Source organism: Dasypus novemcinctus, chromosome 18 (assembly GCF_030445035.2).
Source record: "Dasypus novemcinctus isolate mDasNov1 chromosome 18, mDasNov1.1.hap2, whole genome shotgun sequence".
Lineage (NCBI taxonomy): Eukaryota > Metazoa > Chordata > Mammalia > Cingulata > Dasypodidae > Dasypus > Dasypus novemcinctus.
This window is the reverse complement of record NC_080690.1, coordinates 43,627,316-43,646,218: the sequence shown is the minus strand read 5'-3', so window position 1 is coordinate 43,646,218 and position 18,903 is coordinate 43,627,316. Positions and strand designations below refer to the sequence as shown.

Genomic DNA, 18,903 nt, shown 5'->3' with positions numbered 1-18,903 from the left:
AAACCCTTATTGGATATGTGATTTACAAATATTTTCTCCCATTGAGTCAGCTGCCTTTGCATGATTTTGATAGTTTTTTGAGGTACAAAAGTGTTTAATTTTGAGGAGACCCCATCTATCTATTTTTTTCTTTTGTGCCTTGTGCTTTGAATGTAAGATCCAAGAAAAATACTACCTACCATAAGATCTTTAAGATGTTTCCCTACATTTTCTAGTAGTTTTACTGTCCTGGCTTTTATTATTTAGGTCTTTGATCCATTTTGATTTGATTCTTCTATAGGGACTAGGATAGGGTCCTCTTTCGTTCTTTTGGACATGGATATCAGATTTCCCATAACCATTTGCTGAAGAGTGTTTTATCCTGATAACATTGCTTGGTAGGTTTGGTGAAAACCAGCTGGCCACAGGGGCAAGGATTTATTTCTGAACTCTCCATTCTATTCCACTGATTGATGTGTCTATCTTTATGCAAATATCATGCTGTTTTCACCTCTGTAGCTTTGTAATATATTTCAAGGTCAGGCAGTGAAAGGTTAAAAGCTGTCAACCTTTCCCCATTGAGTACAACACTGGCTGTTGGTTTTCATATATGCCTTTATCTTACTTACTGAGGAATTTTCCTTCTATTCCTATCTTTCAAAGTATATTTATCAAGAAAGGATGCTGGATTTTGTCAAATGCCTTTTCTATATTGATTGAGACAATCATGTGTTTTTTTTTCCTTCAATTTGTTAATGTGGTGTGTTACAATAATTGATTTTCTTATGCTGAACCACCCTTAAATACAAGGAATAAACCCCACTTGGTCGTGATGTATAAGTCTTTTGATATGATGTTGTATTCTATTTCTAAGTATTTTGTTGAGAAATTTTGCATCTATGTTCATTAGAAAGATTGGTCAGGAATTTTCTTTTCTTGTAGTATCTTTGTATGGCTTTGGTATTAGGGTGACGTTGGCTTCATAAAATATGTTATGTAATTTTCCCTCCTCTTCAAAAATTTTTTGGGAGAGTTTAAACAGGATTGGTGTTAATTCTTCGGGAAATGCTTGGTAGAATTCACCTGTGGAGCCATCTGGTCCTAGATTTTTCTTTGTTGGGAGATTTTTGATGACTGATTCAAACACTTTAAATGTGATTGGTTTGTTAAATTCTTGTACTTTTTGTAGTGTCAGTGTAGGTTGTTTGTGTGTTTCTAGGAATTTTTCCATTTTATCTAGTTTGTCTAGTTTGTTCACATATAGTTTCTCATATTACCCTCTTATGATTTTTTTTTTATTTCTGTGGGGTCAGTCATAACTTCTTCCCTTTTATTTCTGAATTTATTTATATCTTCTCTCTTTTTTTCTTTGTTAGTCTTGCTAAGGGTTTGTCAATTTTATTGACCTCAAAGAACCAGCTTTTGGCTTTATTGATTTTCACTTTTTTTTACCTCAAGTTCTCTCTCTTTCCCTGGGATTAGTCATAGGAGGCTATGTGCTACGTCTCTTCTTTGATTTTTGGTTCAACCTGTTCTGAGTCTTTAGGATTGGCCCTGTTAATTGCTCAAATCTGGGCCCTGGACCCAGTAATGGGTTCAAGAACTCACTTCCGAGGGCCTTGGGGAGGGAGGCCGTAAAGGCCAGAAAAAGCCGTTCTTACCGATTTATTTTCAGTTTTCTCATGTGCACTGTCTTTGTTGGCTAGTAGATGGTGCTCTTTGGCAGGCCCCACAGTTCAAATCCTGGTAGGAGTGTTTCCTCTAACAGATACTGGATCAAAGTGATAGAGAATCCTTCCTGGGGGCTCAGAGCCTCATAATTTAAACTTTTTCAGAGGTTGCTCTCTAACCTTTGGTGGTAGCTCCCTCTCATTTCCCAAGTAGGAAATAATTCCACTCCCTTCTGTGTTCTCAACAACCAGTCCTGGCCAGTAGAGAGGGTGACTGAAAGGATGGGATCTCTTTAGTCCAGTGCTGGCTCCCAAGGCAAACAATGACGTGGACAGGCCTGGCCTGGAAGGGCTCAAGGGACACAGTAGACCCAATTTGTGGGTCAAACGCTGAGTCAGCCTTAGGCTGTGTCCCTCTCTCCTGTTTCCTGGGGAGGTGGATCCCTGTGGCCAACTTTGTCTATAGGTGCTGGTGCCAAGGCCTGAGAATTCAAAATTGTCTATAAGGTGGGGAAGGGTGCCAGCAGCTGTAGCTTTAATCAGTTTTGCCATCAAGATTCTTTTTACTTGCCCTCTCTTATGGGTGCTGTCCAGACTTCCCCTGGAGTCCTAAACCTTAGAACACTTTTTCTCCAGGGCGTTTCTGCCTGTCCTCTAATATTTTGGTGGGGAGAGGAGAGTCCTGTGTCTTTCTAGTCCACCATTTTCTCGGAATTTCTCTTTTATCACATTTTAATATCTGACAATGGCTTCTGACCACCATTTAGCACCCCTTTTCCTCCCTCCCACCTCTCTGAGAGTTCTATTTATACTGTCTTCTGTGGAGGGCTCATCCAGGACTTGACCTCTTACCTCTTTGTGAAGGACTCTCAAATCTGTGTTGGCTTTATTCCTGAACTTGGTTTGCCAAATGTTTCTGCTTAGTTTCTTACCTGCATTATTAATGTGGCAAGTCTAAAGTAGCTTAATATCCAAGCCAACTTTCTCACCTGCTATACCAATTACTATGCATATTATCATTATTTTCTTAGTCATTTGTAGTTAATTTAAAATTTCACACTCTCTAGTGTCAAACCAATTACCCAGTTTACTGATTTCTTTCTTTACAAAGTTTTCTATACCTGTGCATCCATATATTGGCCTAGTTGTAACTGAGGCTCTCACCACCTTTAGAAAATCCAGTGTTTTAAAATGCTGTTTACCTTGTACAGTGTTGGTGGTAATGTAAAATGGTGCAATCACTGTGAAAAAGTTTGGCAGTTCCTCAAAAAGTTAAACAGAATTACCATATGATCCAGTATGTCATGTACTCTGAAGAATTGATTCAAAGAGATACTTACACTCCAATGTTCATATCAGCATTAGTCACAATAGCTAAAAGGTGGAAACAACCCAAATATTTACTGACAGATGTATGGATAAATAAAATGTGGCATTTCCATAAAATGGAATATTATTCAGCCATAAAAAGGAAATAAATCCTATATACTACAACATGGAAGAATCTTGAAAAAATTATGCTAAGTGAAATAAGTCAGATACAAAGAACCAAGTAATTTTTAAAAACCTATTTAGAATTTTTGTCATAATATTTCTAACTTCACATATAATTGATCCTATCTTCTTGACTGCTTGAACAACTACTTTAGAAAAGGTCATGTACTTTCACAGAGTCTTTACTACAAATAAAATGTAAAAATAATACTTAAAAATATTGTGCTCATTGGCAAGAAGATATTATTTCAATACCAAGGGACAAGACAACAATGGGGCAGGGGTATAAGGGAGTATGGGATTTTTCCTTTTGGAGTAATGAAAACATTCTAAACTTGCCTGAGATGAAGACAGCACAACTCTGAGAAAAATGTGTATACTTCGAATGGACTGTAGAAGGCATGGGACTCTATAACACAGGAAATCCAGTGGTGGATGATGATGGACTGTGGTTAATAAGACATATATGTGATCATTTCCTCACGAACAATAACAAATTTATAATACTAGTATATAATATAGGGTGTTAATAATTGGGTGGGTAAGGTGGAAAATACACCAAATGTAAGATATGGACTATAGTTAGTGGTAATATTTTGAGGATGCTCTTTCACAGTTTGTGACAAATGTTTCACAATAAGGCAATGTGTTGGTGGTGGGAAGATGTATGGGAGCCTTGTATGGTGATACATATGTTTGTTTTGAAAATTCACACATTTTAATATATACTTATTGTTTAATTCTTAATTAAGGTTCTTAATTTTGTGTGAATTTCAACCACCCTACCGAGCCCTCTTTGGCTATGCCAATATACCGTAGAGTAGATTTTTTGATATTAAAAAAAACCAACATTTCCAACCCCCATCATAGCTATAAAAATATTCTTTTCCTAGACAACTTAAGAGAGCTGATATACATCTAAACATTTGGTAGAGGTTTCCTCCTGTCATCCATATCATTTATTCAAATGTGTGCTTTCTCTATAAAGAGTGGCTAAGTTTCTGAAATCATGCTGACTTTCCTGGCTTTAAGTCATTTCCTTTGCCTTATGTTCAAAAGGAATGGATGATGTGGAGGATGGAAGGTAGAATACAGTTCACAGATGTATTAAAATTTATGATTTTCATAAGAAAATCCATATTTTGGGTATATTAACATTATATCATTATTCATTGCCATCTGCTTTTGTGTACTCATTAGAGCTCTTGATTTTGACAATACTCAATTTAAAATACAAATGGACTTTTAAAAAGGCATTTGAGATATCTTTAAAAGTTTAATGATAAACTTAAAAAGTTCACTAATAAACTCCCTAAATTTATTAAAAGCAGGAGGAAAATACAGTAATGTCTTATTTTAATATATCCTATGCTCTGCACAGTTTTATAATACCAACATGTAAATACCTACATATATGGTTAGCACAGTTTAAAATAAAATTTTTAAGTTACTAATAATTTTGTTAAAAGCAAGGGAGTTTATTATAGAACACAGAGAAAAATAAAATATATAACTTTAATTTGGATGTTTTTAACCAGATAATATATGGGATACAAGGAGGTCTTTGAGACCCTGAGAATAATATATTACATATACACTTTTTTTCTAGGGAGAGACTGACTTGCAAAGGGATCTGTCATTCCCCCAAACCTAAGAATCATTTTTTAAAGCTATTAATCCAGCTAATCAAATCAATCAGTAAATTTAAAAAATAACTTCATATATTTTATCACTTAACTATTTGCATCAAAAACTGTAACACAATGACAAGAAATTTATTCAAATCTAAAGGGCTATTCAACTTAATAAAACTAAAATGTAATACATCATAGAGATATGTATTGAAATGTTCATCAAAAAACATTATCAAACCTACTGCTTAGTTGTCCTGGGATACATCTCTACAATGAACAAGTTGATTTAGTTAACTGAGTAAACAGTAATAACAACAAAAGATCACGTAAGTCCCATGAAAAGACTTAAACTAATCAATAATTTCTTATGCTCTTATTCTGAGCCTGACACTTTGCTGTATTGGCGTCATTGGATATTATTCAATAGATATTATTGTCATTTTCATTATATAAATGAGGAAGCTGAAGTCTCTGGACATGGTAACATCTTATCTACATTTTTAGAGAGAGGATGAAATGTTTGGTGGAACAATAAAGGAACACCATGTTGGGAGTAAGCTTTAGACTTCTTTTAGAGGTGTCTAATGACTATTTTCTCATCTGAAACAAATATCCTTTTTACAATAAACCTGACAAATGATGAACATGCCATATATGTTTTGGTAGTCCCTTGATTTACTGGTAGTGAACTTAATTTACTGTGTAGAATCTTACATAAAACAAAAATCCTTCTTGTAGGAAACTCATAATAGATATTATTCTTCTTTGGAATTAAGCTGTGAATAAAAATGGCTTTTAATATTCAAGTTTCATTAACTTCTTTAGTTATTTTTAACTTCTTCAGTTAACTTTTCAGTTATTTTTCCATACTCTGGGTATGGAGAATTCGTATAACTATGTGGTATTTTCTAGGTAAATCTCAACAGACTTCCTTGATTTGCATATTACCCCTGCAAACAGGAGTCCCTTCAAACTATATTTAAACATGCATGCCACAAATTGTTCCTTATGGTATTATGGAATTGAGCACACACCATGTGGAATACAGGCATTTTTAAAATCCATAATATTACTGAAGACAATGATATTATTTTTTCATATGTATAGTTCATAGAGGGAGAAAGAGAATTTGAAAGGCAAAAACAACTTACCAAAGTCTGCAAACGCTGACTGTCCAACTGCCATCATATTTTGAGGTTTTTCAAGTATACTACTGATGGAGAAATTTCCACCCTGTTAAATGCAGAAAGTTTTAGATGAGATCATCAAAATCTACTCATATGTCATATGTGGAACTTTAACTGAAGCATGGAAATAAATTTAGGATTTTTAATGAATTGCACAAAAATTATTTCAATCTCTTCTTGTACCACTTTTATCATGGAACAAAACACACTGCTGTGAGTTGATGAATTGCATTTGGAGTGCTTTCCTCACTGTCAATTCCAGTATGATATACTTTACTAATTTATCATAACTTCAGATATAAAAAAACGTCTTCCACTACCAAGCACTGTGGAAGGTTCCTGTAATATTAAGAAATACAAAACATAGTTCTTACTTCAAAGGGTTTATAGTCTAGTTGGGAGATAGAATAAAGCCAGGAAGGTAGAATTTCTGAAGGTAACATATAAGTGCTACAAGTAAATAGCAAAGACACTATGTTTTACAGATTTTAAGGAAGGAAGACGTTCTATTGGGGACATCTAAGAAAAGGTGTTAATGAAGCGAATTTGGCCCAACTGATAAGAGCATCCGCCTACAATATTGGAGGTCCAAGGTTCAAACCCAGGGCCTCCTGACCTGTGTGGTGAGCTGGCCCATGCGCAGTGCTGATGCGTGCAAGGAGAGTTGCCCTGAGTGAAAAAAAGCACAACCTGCCCAGGAGTGGCGCCCCACATATGGAGAGCTGAGGTAGCAAGATGACGTAACAGAAAGAGACACAGATTCCTGGTGCTGCTGACAAGAATGCAAGTGGACACAGAAGAACACACAGTGAATGGACATAGAGAGCAGACAACAGGGGGGTGGGGGGAAGGGAAGAGAAAAAAAAATCTTTAAAAAAGAAAAGGTGTTCAAACAAGGGGAGAATTACACTGTCCTTAAAGGGCCAATTCATCATCAACTCAAGTTTATGTATGGGCAAGAAAAGGAACAAAGGATTATAACAGCTGCCCCGTACTAATTAGAGGCAGTTAAGCTAAACAAACAAGCAAAAATAACATATCAGAGATTCTTTGTTTCAGTTATTCTTTCCAAAACGATGAAGTAGAGATCTGATTCCCAAAAATAATATGTATTTCTTTAAATTATTGCCTATTTTTCTGTAATTTTAGATTACGCAAGAAAAATAAAAACACTGATTCTGGGATTTTCAGCTCTTAGTTTTATAAAAAGTTCTCGTCTAATCACTCAAATCTAGTCACGGTTTGATCTACTGACTCTGATTCCTATATACTGAGATGCTTTAAAACAATTTTTCCCTTCCTTGTTACTACAGGTCTGCAAGTCAATTTCTTCAGAAATCATTTCTGACATTTAGAGAGAAAGCATCACTGCAATGCAAGTACAAAGATCAAAAGCAAAGACCATTTAGGAAGTGAGTAAGATTTATCTTCTGACAGGCAATTTTCCAACCATTTTTTAAAAAAAGATTTATTTTTTATTTATTTCTCTCCCCTCCTCCCCTCCTCCCGATGTCTGCTCTCCATGTCCATTCGCTGTGTATTCTTCTGTGACCGCTTCTATCCTTATCAGAGGCACCGGGAATCTGTGTTTCTTTCTGTTGCGCCATCTTGTTTTGTCAGCTCTGTGTGTGGCGCCATTCTTGGGCAGACTGTGCTTTCTTTCGCGCTGGGTGGCTCTCCTTACAAGGCGCACTCCTTGCACATGGGGCTCCCCTATGTGGGGGACACCCCTGCGTGGCACAGGCATCAGCACTGTACATGGGGCAGCTCCAAACGGGTCAAGGAGGCCCGGAGTTTGAACCGTGGACCTCCCAGGTGGTAGGCGTACGTCCTATCCATTGGGCCAAGTCTGTTTCCCTTTCCAACCATTTTAACATTCCATTATCCCCATGCAGAAACATGTTTCCCTTACCATTACTAAAGGACTTTTCACCTGATTTTACTACAGGAATCTTATTTACGTAAGCATCTCAAATCTTGGGGTTCCCCTCTGGTTTTACCTAGTACCTGAAATTATATTAGAGATGTTGTTATCAAAGTTGCCAAATTTCTGTATGAAATGTTTTTTTCTAAAATGCAAAAGGACTTCACTGAACTGTCAAGTGCTTTTGAATTTTAGAATGATTAGAGCATGGGGTACAGAGTAGATACAATGTTTCATCAATGAATGGGAATGTCTCTTAAAATACCTCAGCCTCATATGAGATAAAGCTGAACATCTACCCATTACACTGACTCAACTGAATTACACCACTGAAGGCCTGTGAAAATTGGAAGGACTTTTAAAATATAACCTTAACTGGAAATATTTTTAGATATAACTCTTTCAACAACTGCAATATGCAGAGCAAGCATCGACAGCAATTCTTCTAATTGCTGGAAAAAGAGATAAATCCTTGTCACAGAAAGAGGATGCTAGACACATATTTATGACATAATTGGGGAAAAGGGACAGTACAAATTTAGTTTTCAATCACTATCATTGTTTGTTTTTTCTCCACTTGGCAGTACAAATCTGTATAACTTAATTTCCATGCAGATTAGTGTCATTTATATATTTAGTATTTGATAAATATGATTTAATAAAGGGCATAATCAACATGCTATTAATCTTATCAGATAGCACATTTTAAAGTGGAGAATGACTGTACTTACTTTCAAAGATAAAGGTGTTATGCAGCTTTTCAATATAGGAAGGACAAACGTGATCAATGACCTTTTTCATTCTGATCATGTACTGAGAGGACAGAATAGTCTAGTGGAAAAGAGCACTATATCTGGAGTAGGATGACATGGGTTCCAGTCTTGCTTTCATTGATGAGTTATGTCATTTTGAGGCACTTTACCTTGAGTCTCAGTTTCTCAATTGCCAGAAGACAATTGTCTTACAGGGCTTCTACCTACAGGGTTCTTAGGAAGATCAAATGGAACGACAGATAAGTGTGTTCTGCAATGTGTAAAGCATCTTGTACCATTAAGGTATTTTTATAATGGCTGTCCTGTGTCATGAGCTGCAAATACTTTTTCAATGGACTGGTTTTTGGGACTCATTTACTCCACTGCTTGCCCCACTCTTTGTCACGTTGTTCTTACTGGCCCTCACTATTTCCTGGCAATCCAAAATTGGGCCAAACACTCATCTCTAAAATGCATTTTTATAAGGTTTTGTGAGGGTTAATGAGATAATCCATATAAAGTGTTTAGCAAAGCACTTAGCACATGCTGTGTATTTAGTTAGCATTAACAATGACAGTAGGAACAGTAATATTAACACTACTACTTTTTCTTCTTTCTTTTTTAAATTTTTATTTCTCTCCTCTTCCCCCTCAACTGCTCCCCCCCCCCACTGTTTGCTCTCTGTGTCCATTTGCTGCGTGTTCTTCTTTGTCCGCTTCTGTTGTTGTCAGCGGCACGGGAATCTGTGTTTCTTTTTGTTGCGTTATCTTGAGTGTCAGCTCTCTTTGTGTGCACAGTGCCATTCCTGGGCAGGCTGAACTTTGTTTTGCGCTGGGCGGCTCTCCTTATGGGGCGCACTCCTTGCGCGTGGGGCTCCCCTAAGCGGGGACACCCCTGCATGGCACGGAACTCCTTGTGCACATCAGCACTGTGTGTGGGCTAGCTCCACACGGGTCAAGAAGGACCGGGATTTGAACTGCGGACCTCCCATGTGGTAGATGGATGCCTTATCCACTGGGCCAAGTCTGTTTCCCATTACTACTTTTTCTACCACCACCACCACTGAAAGCTGCTACCCCACCACCATTGATGGGGGTGACATTTTGCCATTTTCTGCTTGAATTCCAACCACAAGTGTAGTAAATATTTTCATGGATGACTAGCTATGCTTCAGCATTCACATTTTAATAATTTGTAAAACTACCACATCTATAATGCTAATAAATGATCAGGAAGCAACATGCAATATCTATTGTGTGTCTGTATCTTCCATCATATAAAGCAATAGGTCTTAAATGGAGGCAATTTGACCTCCCAGGAGAGACACTTGATAATTTCTGGGAGACATTTGTAATTGTCACAGCTGGGGTAGGGGGTGCCTCTGTAATCTAGTGAATAGAGTATCAAGGTCGAGGAACTGACATAAAGGGTTGTGGGTCTTCTCAAAGCATCTGTCTTTGCCACTACTTTCTTACCTCTTTCCTTTCATGATACTGGCCTACTCTCTCCCTTCAATTTTAGTCCCACATTTTTAACTATCTTGTTGACACGTCTCCTATCTAAAATAAAACTTTTCCTGCCCCAAATTACCTGCTGCTTCTGTCTTTCCTAGTTTTGTTACTTACCACCAGCACAAAACCCAAGTTAATAGTCATCCTCTCTTCTCATGTCTATCTTTTCTTGTTCATTCTCAACATTTTACTACTTTAATCACTTACCTTTTTCCCAGATTATTATTGTAAATACTACTCAAGTTATCTCCCCAGCTCTAGATTAACCATGCCAATCTATTCGATATAAAGCAGCCAAATTAATAACAATAACGAAAACTTTATTCATCTCTCAGTTCTGAAACCTTTATTAGCTTCTCAATAGTTTTTTAAAAGATTAAATCATTTAATTTACTTGAAAGAGAAATCCTTAAATATTTGAGATACTTGAAAATGATTTTAAAAATAGTTTGCTGATCTTGTCTAAACTGATCATTCTAATCATACCTTTCCAATACCTCTTTCATATTCTGGCACAAACCACCCCCTTTCTAACTCTCTGAATATGGCCTTTGTTTCCCACCTGTGCATTTCCTTGCCTACCTTCTCCTTTTTCTCATTTTCAATCACTAAAATCTTGCTCATCTTTATTAGTCATTTTAAATGCCACATTTTCCTCAAAGTCTGCTCTGATAATTCTGGGAGGGCCAGATGGAAGTACACACACTGTCTCAAGTCTGGTAGCATAAGGTTTCAATTTCTCATTATATCAGCCAGCACTGTTCAAACTAACACCTTAACTCTCCTCTTAGCCTACAAGCTCTATTCCCTTCTGGAACCCTGAGTGCATACAAAAAGTAAAAATACTTGTTGCAGCTCTTATTCTTCTACTAGCTAGTAAGGTTTTATTGGTTTTGAAGTTGTTTTGATTTTTGCTAATTAGTGTTACTGCAAAGTGTACTTACCCAGTCTTTAAATGAAAATGATTCTCCATTTTATGAAAACTACACTTTATCTGAACTAGTTAATTTTGAGTTTACAGTCTCCTTAAATTGTACTAATGACTTATTCATTGTTAATATGGGTACCTCACTCACCCACCTGCTTTATAGTCCCTGTTGCCAAACAGCCAATTTATTTTCCTTAAAGAAAACAATATGTGGAAAAAAGATCCCAACCAAAATCTACTCTTTTCAGGATTTCTCGTCTATTGAATTGTTAACATTTTATTACCTTTAAATAAGTGTAGGTGGAGATGACACAACACTCTCAAAAATGTTTCAAAATTTTATATACACATTATACTTGTTTGTAATGAGGCCTTCCCACCCCTAGGTGGACAGAAGTTGATCCAATGCAGGTTTTATAATATCTCAAGATTCACCTGAGGTGGGAATGAAAGATTATCTGCAAACAAGTTAACATCCCCAGAAACAGGAGACTTAATTTACAGAAATCATTACGAATAATATAACCATGTTTTTATCATTAGAAAAGCAAATATATGTACTTCGAAATAAAGTACATTAAACAAGGAAATCTTCCTGGTTTAGTTGGCTTTCTTACTTTTCTTGCCCCATTAGAAAGTAAAGATAAAATTATAGTTTAGAAATCAGTTGTAGTTAGAAGACCTGATCTTGTCTCAACAAAGCTCCTCCCCCATCCTAGTTTCCTCCATGAAGAAATGTGACCAACATCATATATTCATTACTGGCCATGCAAAAGAGACTGCTGATAAAGAATTTCCCTCCACAGGACTGCGGTTTACATACTTCATAGATCTTCTACTCTTTTTCATTAGTATTTTAATTAAAATCTATGAAAGGCTATGGGCTTAATTTATATTAAATAAAGGACAATCAAGATCAAGAGTAAAGGGATGGGAAATCAAACTAAAATTTAGTGTCTACTGTATGCCAGACACTTTATACACATTGCTTCATTGAATTTTCACATTCTAGGAAGTGGAGATTTTAAAATATATTTTCGAGATGAGGAAAGGAAATTTAATAATTCACCAATGTTTAAGTAAAGTTACTGAGTCAAGCAGGCATGCCTGACCTCAGATCCTGTCTTCTACAATGCAGCCTGAAATTCAACTTTAAAATTTCAGGTGGTCTAATACTCATTAATTAATTTTTCATTTAACCTATATCAAGGTAAAAATCAAACCAAATCAAACCATGGCATCATTTTAGAAATCTTATTCTTACAACTAAAAATAAACTTTTGAGACAAACTCCTTAATCTTGATCAACTTGGTAGTATGTTTAGTGTCTGTGGTTATTTCTTTATCTAAGCCTGAAGGCAAGGAAGAAAAATTAGTCATTTAAAAAGGTTTTTCTTCATAAACCATCATGCTGGCAAATTAAATGAAAGTAACCTCTCTCAACAGCTGACAGCTTAGCAGGGGCCCTGTTAACATGTGCATTAGGGCAGACTGATAGGTTTAATTGGCAGTCATGCCTATAAACCTGCAGAGGAATTGATGCTGAATGAATCATTTCCTTCAGCAATATTTAGCAGTTTGAATGCACCATTGCAACCAAAGGCTCTTAAAGTTGTTCTATTTATTGTTGAAACCAATCAACCAAGGGATTACTTTTGCTTTATTTTCTAAAATTGTGTGTTTTTTGAAAGCCATCATTTAAAAATATTTCAAAGAAAAGATTTCTTACCAAATTTTCCCATATCTCAAATTGGAAGGTACTGGAGGCAGACAATGTAGTGAGGAATAAATCTAGAAATGAAGATAACAGAATTTTAAGTTTTGTAGTCATACTGACATGTACATATAAAAACAGGAAGAAATACAATACATAAAAGTAATCATTAATACAATTCTACTTAAACGTATTTTAAATTAAACTGTAACAGGCTTGGTTCCATCAAGAAAAGAGACTAGACGACCTTGTGTTTTAATTTCCTGGCTTAACAACAGGAATTTATTGGCTTATGGTTTCAGAGGCTAGAAGGCTTGCTTCCTTTTGTAGTCAGAATCTTCTGGCTGGCAGGCAATCTTTGGTGCTCCTTGTCAAAACTGTCACATGGCAATGCACATGGTGGAGTCTTTTTTCTCTTCTTGATTTAAGAACTTCCAACTTCTCGCTGCTCCCCATGGTTTCTCCTTCTTTGTCCAATTTTCTTTGTTCATACTGACTTCAGTTATATTGGATTAAGGACTACACTTATTCAGTTTGGGCACATCTTAACTAACGACGTCTTCAAAGGTCTTTTTGTGGGGGACATGATTCAATCCCCAACACCCTGTATCAGTACTATTAGGGAAAATTTATTTAAAAGGCACATTTAACATTAATCTTTCAAAAGCACCCCTCCTTTTTTTCAAGAACAATTATGCGTAGAATTTTTTTGACTTATATTTTTATTCTAAAGTGGACTATATTTTTAAAAAAGATATTTTGATCATAATCACATTTTGCTTTCTTACTCTAAAAATAACACTTGTCTATATACCATAGTTAGGTTTCAGCATTAATTTAAATTACTGTATTGGAGAATCCAAAATCATTAGCTTTCATGTTCAATGAGAGATTATACTTCACATTTTGAGTAATGGAGGAATAATCTTCATGATAAATTCCAATAAAGTTTGTTTTATTAGAAAATTTAATATATATATATATTTTTTTACGATCTCTTTATTTTTTTAAATGTTACATTAAAAAAATATGAGTGGTTCCCATATACCCCCCACCCCCCTTCACCCAACTCCTCCCACATCAACAACCTCTTTCATCATTGTGGCACATTCACTGCATTTGGTGAATACATTTTGGAGCATTGCTGCAACACATGGATAATAGTTCATGTTGTAGTTTACACTCTCCCCCAGTCCATTCAGTGGGTTATGGCAGGATACATAATGTCCAGCATCTGTCCCTGCAATATCATTTAAGACAGCTCCAAGTCCCGAAAATGCCCCCACATCCCTTCTCTTCTTCCCTCAACCTGCCCTCAGCAACTACCGTGGCAACTTTCTCTACATCAATGCTATAATTTCTTCCACTACTAGTCATAATAGTGCCATAAATTTAAGAATATTAATCATATTTTTTGAAAAATAAATTGGCAAATTAAACATCCTATTAATGCAAAGGCCAGTTGAACTGCATATCCATTCTGAAAGCAGCAGTTATTATGTTTGCATAATTGCTATTTTACTTATCGAATATGCAAAGTCTCAAAATGATGAGATAACTGAGAGGAATATTAAAATGACAGTTCTCTTATGCTTAAAAATGGAAATTATTCAGGGTGATGTGAAGATGACCAGCTTAAAGATTTTTTTTTTTTTTTTAACCTACGTTAAGTTTAGAAAACTATCATTCATGATTTAATGTGGCCTTATACAAAGACGGTTTCTTTACTCTGTCACATATATACTCCCAATGCAGTGTCTGCTTCTGTACTCATCGGGAAACTCTCCTGCTCTCTGGTATCCCCCACATTTCCCTCAGTATAATTAAAAAGAAAAATCAGTCAAAATTTGATCTCATTCCTTCTCTTCTATGAAGTAGGGCAAAGCTCTATGTCTATTATGTGAAGGCCTTCTTATCTGTTTCCAGGTTCATTTCCTGCTACTATTTCACGAGCAGCTTGTGCTCCAGAGACACCAAAGTAGTTACCTGATTTTATCAAATTATTTCACCTCTATTTTGCCTCAGTACATGCCATTGCTTCCCTTTGCAGTATCCTCACAGCCAGTTGGTGAACTAATTCTTCAAAATTAGAGCAAATGTCCTCACCCTTCGTGAGGCTGCTCACCTTTCCCCTAATCATACCTTTCCATCCACTGTTATTCCAATATGATAGCTCTATCACAGCAGATGCTACAATATACCATGATATTCTGGTTTCACATCTTCTTTACATGAGCTTCTTGAGGGCGGGAGTCATGTCTAATGTATTTTTATATCCCCATGTTCCTATGTGCTAGGAAACAGTATGCATTCAAATCATGTTGAATAACTAAATGCCACCATACTACACATATATATTGTGGTTCTTGCAAATTTGCTTGGTCTGTTTAAAAATTTCTCTATTGCATCTTTAAATGGAAAGTCTTAGATAAAGAATGGTCTTATTAAAAGCATTATATTAAAACTAAGTGTGAAGAATCACATTGAATACGAACGAAGACTGTTTAGAAGCTGTTACCTTTTCATATTATCTGAAAATGTGGGTAAATCAGCATATGAAAGTGATTAAGGATTATTAAACACAAAGATTTCTTCTAAGAATCACCAAAAAAGAAGTGTCAATGCAAGCCCTGAGTTTTAGGAAACATGCAAAATCCCCAAAAGGGGCAGTCATACTATTACATAATATAGGACAGGTCAATTTGTTCAAATGGAAAACATCAAACTGTTGAAACTCTTAACCCATTTGAGAATAAACAAAGAGGTGGCTTTCCAACAAGGCGACCAAAGACTCAAAGCCTTGATAAGCCAATTAGCTTTGTCGAACTGGAAGAACTATTCTGTTACCATATATGGGGGTAATGAGGGATGAAGGATGACTACAAACAATCTATCACTACTACTGGAGAAACAACTCAAAATGATTCTTCTATTGGTGTTGTGTTAGTCTCAATATCTTTGTATAAAAGTTAAGAAATTATGAGCTTACTGTTGTTACATGTATATTTAAAACATATAGGAAGAACTATTGCATACATTGTTTCTTGATTTCTGTTCTCATAGCTTTACTACCTGTTTATTAAGAGAATGAAAAATAGTAAAACTAGATGAGGACTGGAAGTAACTTGTAAAATAGATTTAAAAAAATTTCATGTTCACTATCCAATGATGTAAAGAAGTCATATAAAAAACAAATGATTATTTGTAAGGTCAGAACTTCTCCAATAAAAATATATTTTAAAAAGGTAAAAAATCCCAAGTTATTAATTAATTACATGGAGAAATAAAATTAGATAATTATTAATTGTTCAGTTATGAAGAATCATGCCTCAGACTTTGAGAATGAAGTACCTGTCCTCAAAAAATTTTAGTCAACAGAGCTATTAGGTTCTCACCTTCCCACATTGCTAAGGGAAAATTCACACAATAAAATTAAATGAAATATACTCAATGATATTGTAATGGATGCTGTGATATGCCACACAGCCCATTAGGAATGAAGGACTTATTTCCTCAGCTGCTGGAGATAGTGCTGGTAGACAGCTTCTAGTAGTCAGTTCTCTTTTAAATAGTTTTGGCTGAAAGAGCTACCTTGCATCCAATATCTTTCTGAGCTATCCTAAATCCAATAACTGGTCCATTTAGAGGTATAAAGGCTGTACTCCCACATTCAGGACAACTCTACAGGACCATTCCACATAAAGAACTCCCAAGAGTCAGCTAAGGCTATTTTGGACATTCCATCATACTCAAGTCTGCTTCCCTCCTTTCCCTTCCACTGGTATTGACTATAAGAGCAGTCTCTAAAAAACTTTCTGGACATTAATCTCCACCTAGGAGTCTGCTTCCCAGGGAACCCAACCTACAGTAGTTGATATCAAAAGTGATTTGGGAAAGCAGACACTAAAATGAGATTCGGGAGTTGGATCATCCAACAAGGGGCTAGCAATAGGATTTCTTTTATGGTGATAAGGGGAGCACAAATAGCCCTGCAGTTAAAACATTTACTAGTGCTGTCCGGGGACAGTAATCTGGTGACTGATTATTGCAGGTTTTTGAGAAATAAGGAGTAAATATTAACTATAAAGACAGTGAATTAGATGACTACTGCTAAGCTCATCTGAGGAAGTATAGGAAAGACACAAAGCAGAGTGACTGACTGAAAATTAAATGCTAAGTGTGAAAGAGAGGGCCTCTTGGGTAGCATGTATATAAAAAGGCTCTCATATCCTACAGCACAAGGGCAGAGAAAGTTACGGACTAAAATCAGGAATTAATGGTAAGAGCAGAAGAGCTCCCAAGAATTTCATATTCTCAACCTAAGCAGGTTGGCTCAGCACAGGTTAGCTATGCTAAGATTAGGGCCCTGGATGGACAAGAATGATACCTTGACCCAGGGGATGGGGACATCTGGTTTGATGAATCCGAAAACCTTGCAACCCCAGATTCAATTAGTCCTTCAGAGACTGCAGAAGAGGTCCATTCTTCACTGTCCTCTTTGAAGATGATGAAGAATCCTCTCTCCCCCATTACAAAACATGACACCCTTAAGGCCTACCCTACATTCTCTCCTGGCCACTAGGTTAAGAATCTACAAGATGGTTTGGTAAGGGATGTGGTAAGCATTAGGGAAAAAAGGGACTATATCCTGAAGGAAGGCCAGGACCTAGCAAACATGTACTGGCAGGATCAAGGAAGAGTATGCAGGGGACTGTGTATGCTTGATGAAGGCAGATAGGTGGGAGGTGGGGAAATGGGAAGTTGGGAATAAAGAATTGGTGGCAATTGATTACATTGGTCCTCTTTCAGCCTGAAAGTAGCAGAAACTCATTTTGACAGGAACGGGCACATATTCTGGGTATGGGTTTGCCTTTCCTGTCTTGAAAACTAACTTAAAATGCTAATAGAAACAGCACCATGATAGCTGACATTACTGGTATTCATTTGAAGAAATAATCCTTAAAAAAAGATCAGGGAAGTGGACTTGGCCCAGTGGATAGGGCGTCTGCCTACCACATGGGAGATCTGCAGTTCAAACCCTGGGCCTCCTTGACCCGTGTGGAGCTGGCCCATGTGCAGTGCTGATGCGCGCAGGGAGTGCCATGTCCTGCAGGGGTGCCCCCTGTGTAGGGGAACGCCATGTGCAAGGAGTGCACCCTGTAAGGAGAGCCGCCCAGCATGAAAGAAAGTGCAGCCTGCCCAAGAATTACGCCATAAACACGGAGAGCTGACACACAAGATGACGCAACAAAAAGAAACACAGATTCCTGTGCTGCTGACAACAGAAGCAGACAAAAAGAACATGCAGAAAATGGACACAGAGAACAGACAACTGGGGTGGGGAAGGGGAGAGAAATAAATAAAAAAGAAATCTTTAAATAAAAAAAAAAGATCACACCATGAATTAGTGAAAAATTCAGGAAATAAACCCAAACTCAATTCAATTCTTTTCATTAGACTCATCTAACAAGTAAAATTGTGAAAATATTCAATGTATATGCAGTTTCTTCCCTAGGAACTACAGATACATAGTCAAGTAAATGTGTACAAAAACATTAAATGGTTTATGCTTCAATTATCTCCATTCATAGTTTGAAAGGATTAAGCTAGAGCATTTTAATCATTGCCAAGTATAGCACACAGCGCTTCTTTCAAATGAAGAACCCTATGGTAAAAGCTGGCATCAAATGGAAGCCTTGGGAATTTTAGAAACTTAAGCTAAAAGTTTGGCTATGTGAACGAAACCATGTTACGAAAACCAAAAGGTTACTGATTAATAAAAAGCATGTAACACCTTTTTGATATAATATGAAGAAAGAGGTTAAAAATTGTGAGTTCTGGGACTGTATTCCCATGGAAACTTTTACAGAGTACTCGTAATGTCAATTTAGAGTCCCTGCATGAAGAAATTCTCCTTTGATGATGACAGTTACTATATTCCCAAAGATGAAAAATTATGATTCATTTTGGAAAAATATAGTTAAAAAGTACATTTGTATCATTTTCTTAAAGTTTCAGACATTTTTACAAAGAGTGGTTCAAAGAAGCATTATAATCCATACTATCTCTATGTCCAAACCAAAAGGATATGCTAAACTCATCTTTGTATC

The 18,903-nt window shown here is 36.4% G+C and overlaps 1 protein-coding gene across 3 annotated transcripts in view; it reads right to left on the bottom strand.

Moving 5' to 3' along the window:
* Nucleotides 1-18,903, bottom strand: part of ITFG1 (integrin alpha FG-GAP repeat containing 1) — a 268,529-nt gene that overhangs the window by 161,037 nt on the left and 88,589 nt on the right. For all 3 annotated transcript variants that reach the window (XR_011646312.1, XM_004457050.4, XM_004457051.4), the window contains exons 7-8: nt 12,809-12,870; nt 5,929-6,010 (exon numbers count right to left, since the gene is read on the bottom strand). Coding sequence is in view for 2 of the 3 variants with exons in the window: in XM_004457050.4 (XP_004457107.3) it covers nt 5,929-6,010; nt 12,809-12,870 (144 nt within the window). In the remaining variant the exon portion in view is untranslated. The remainder of the gene's footprint in view (nt 1-5,928; nt 6,011-12,808; nt 12,871-18,903) is intronic.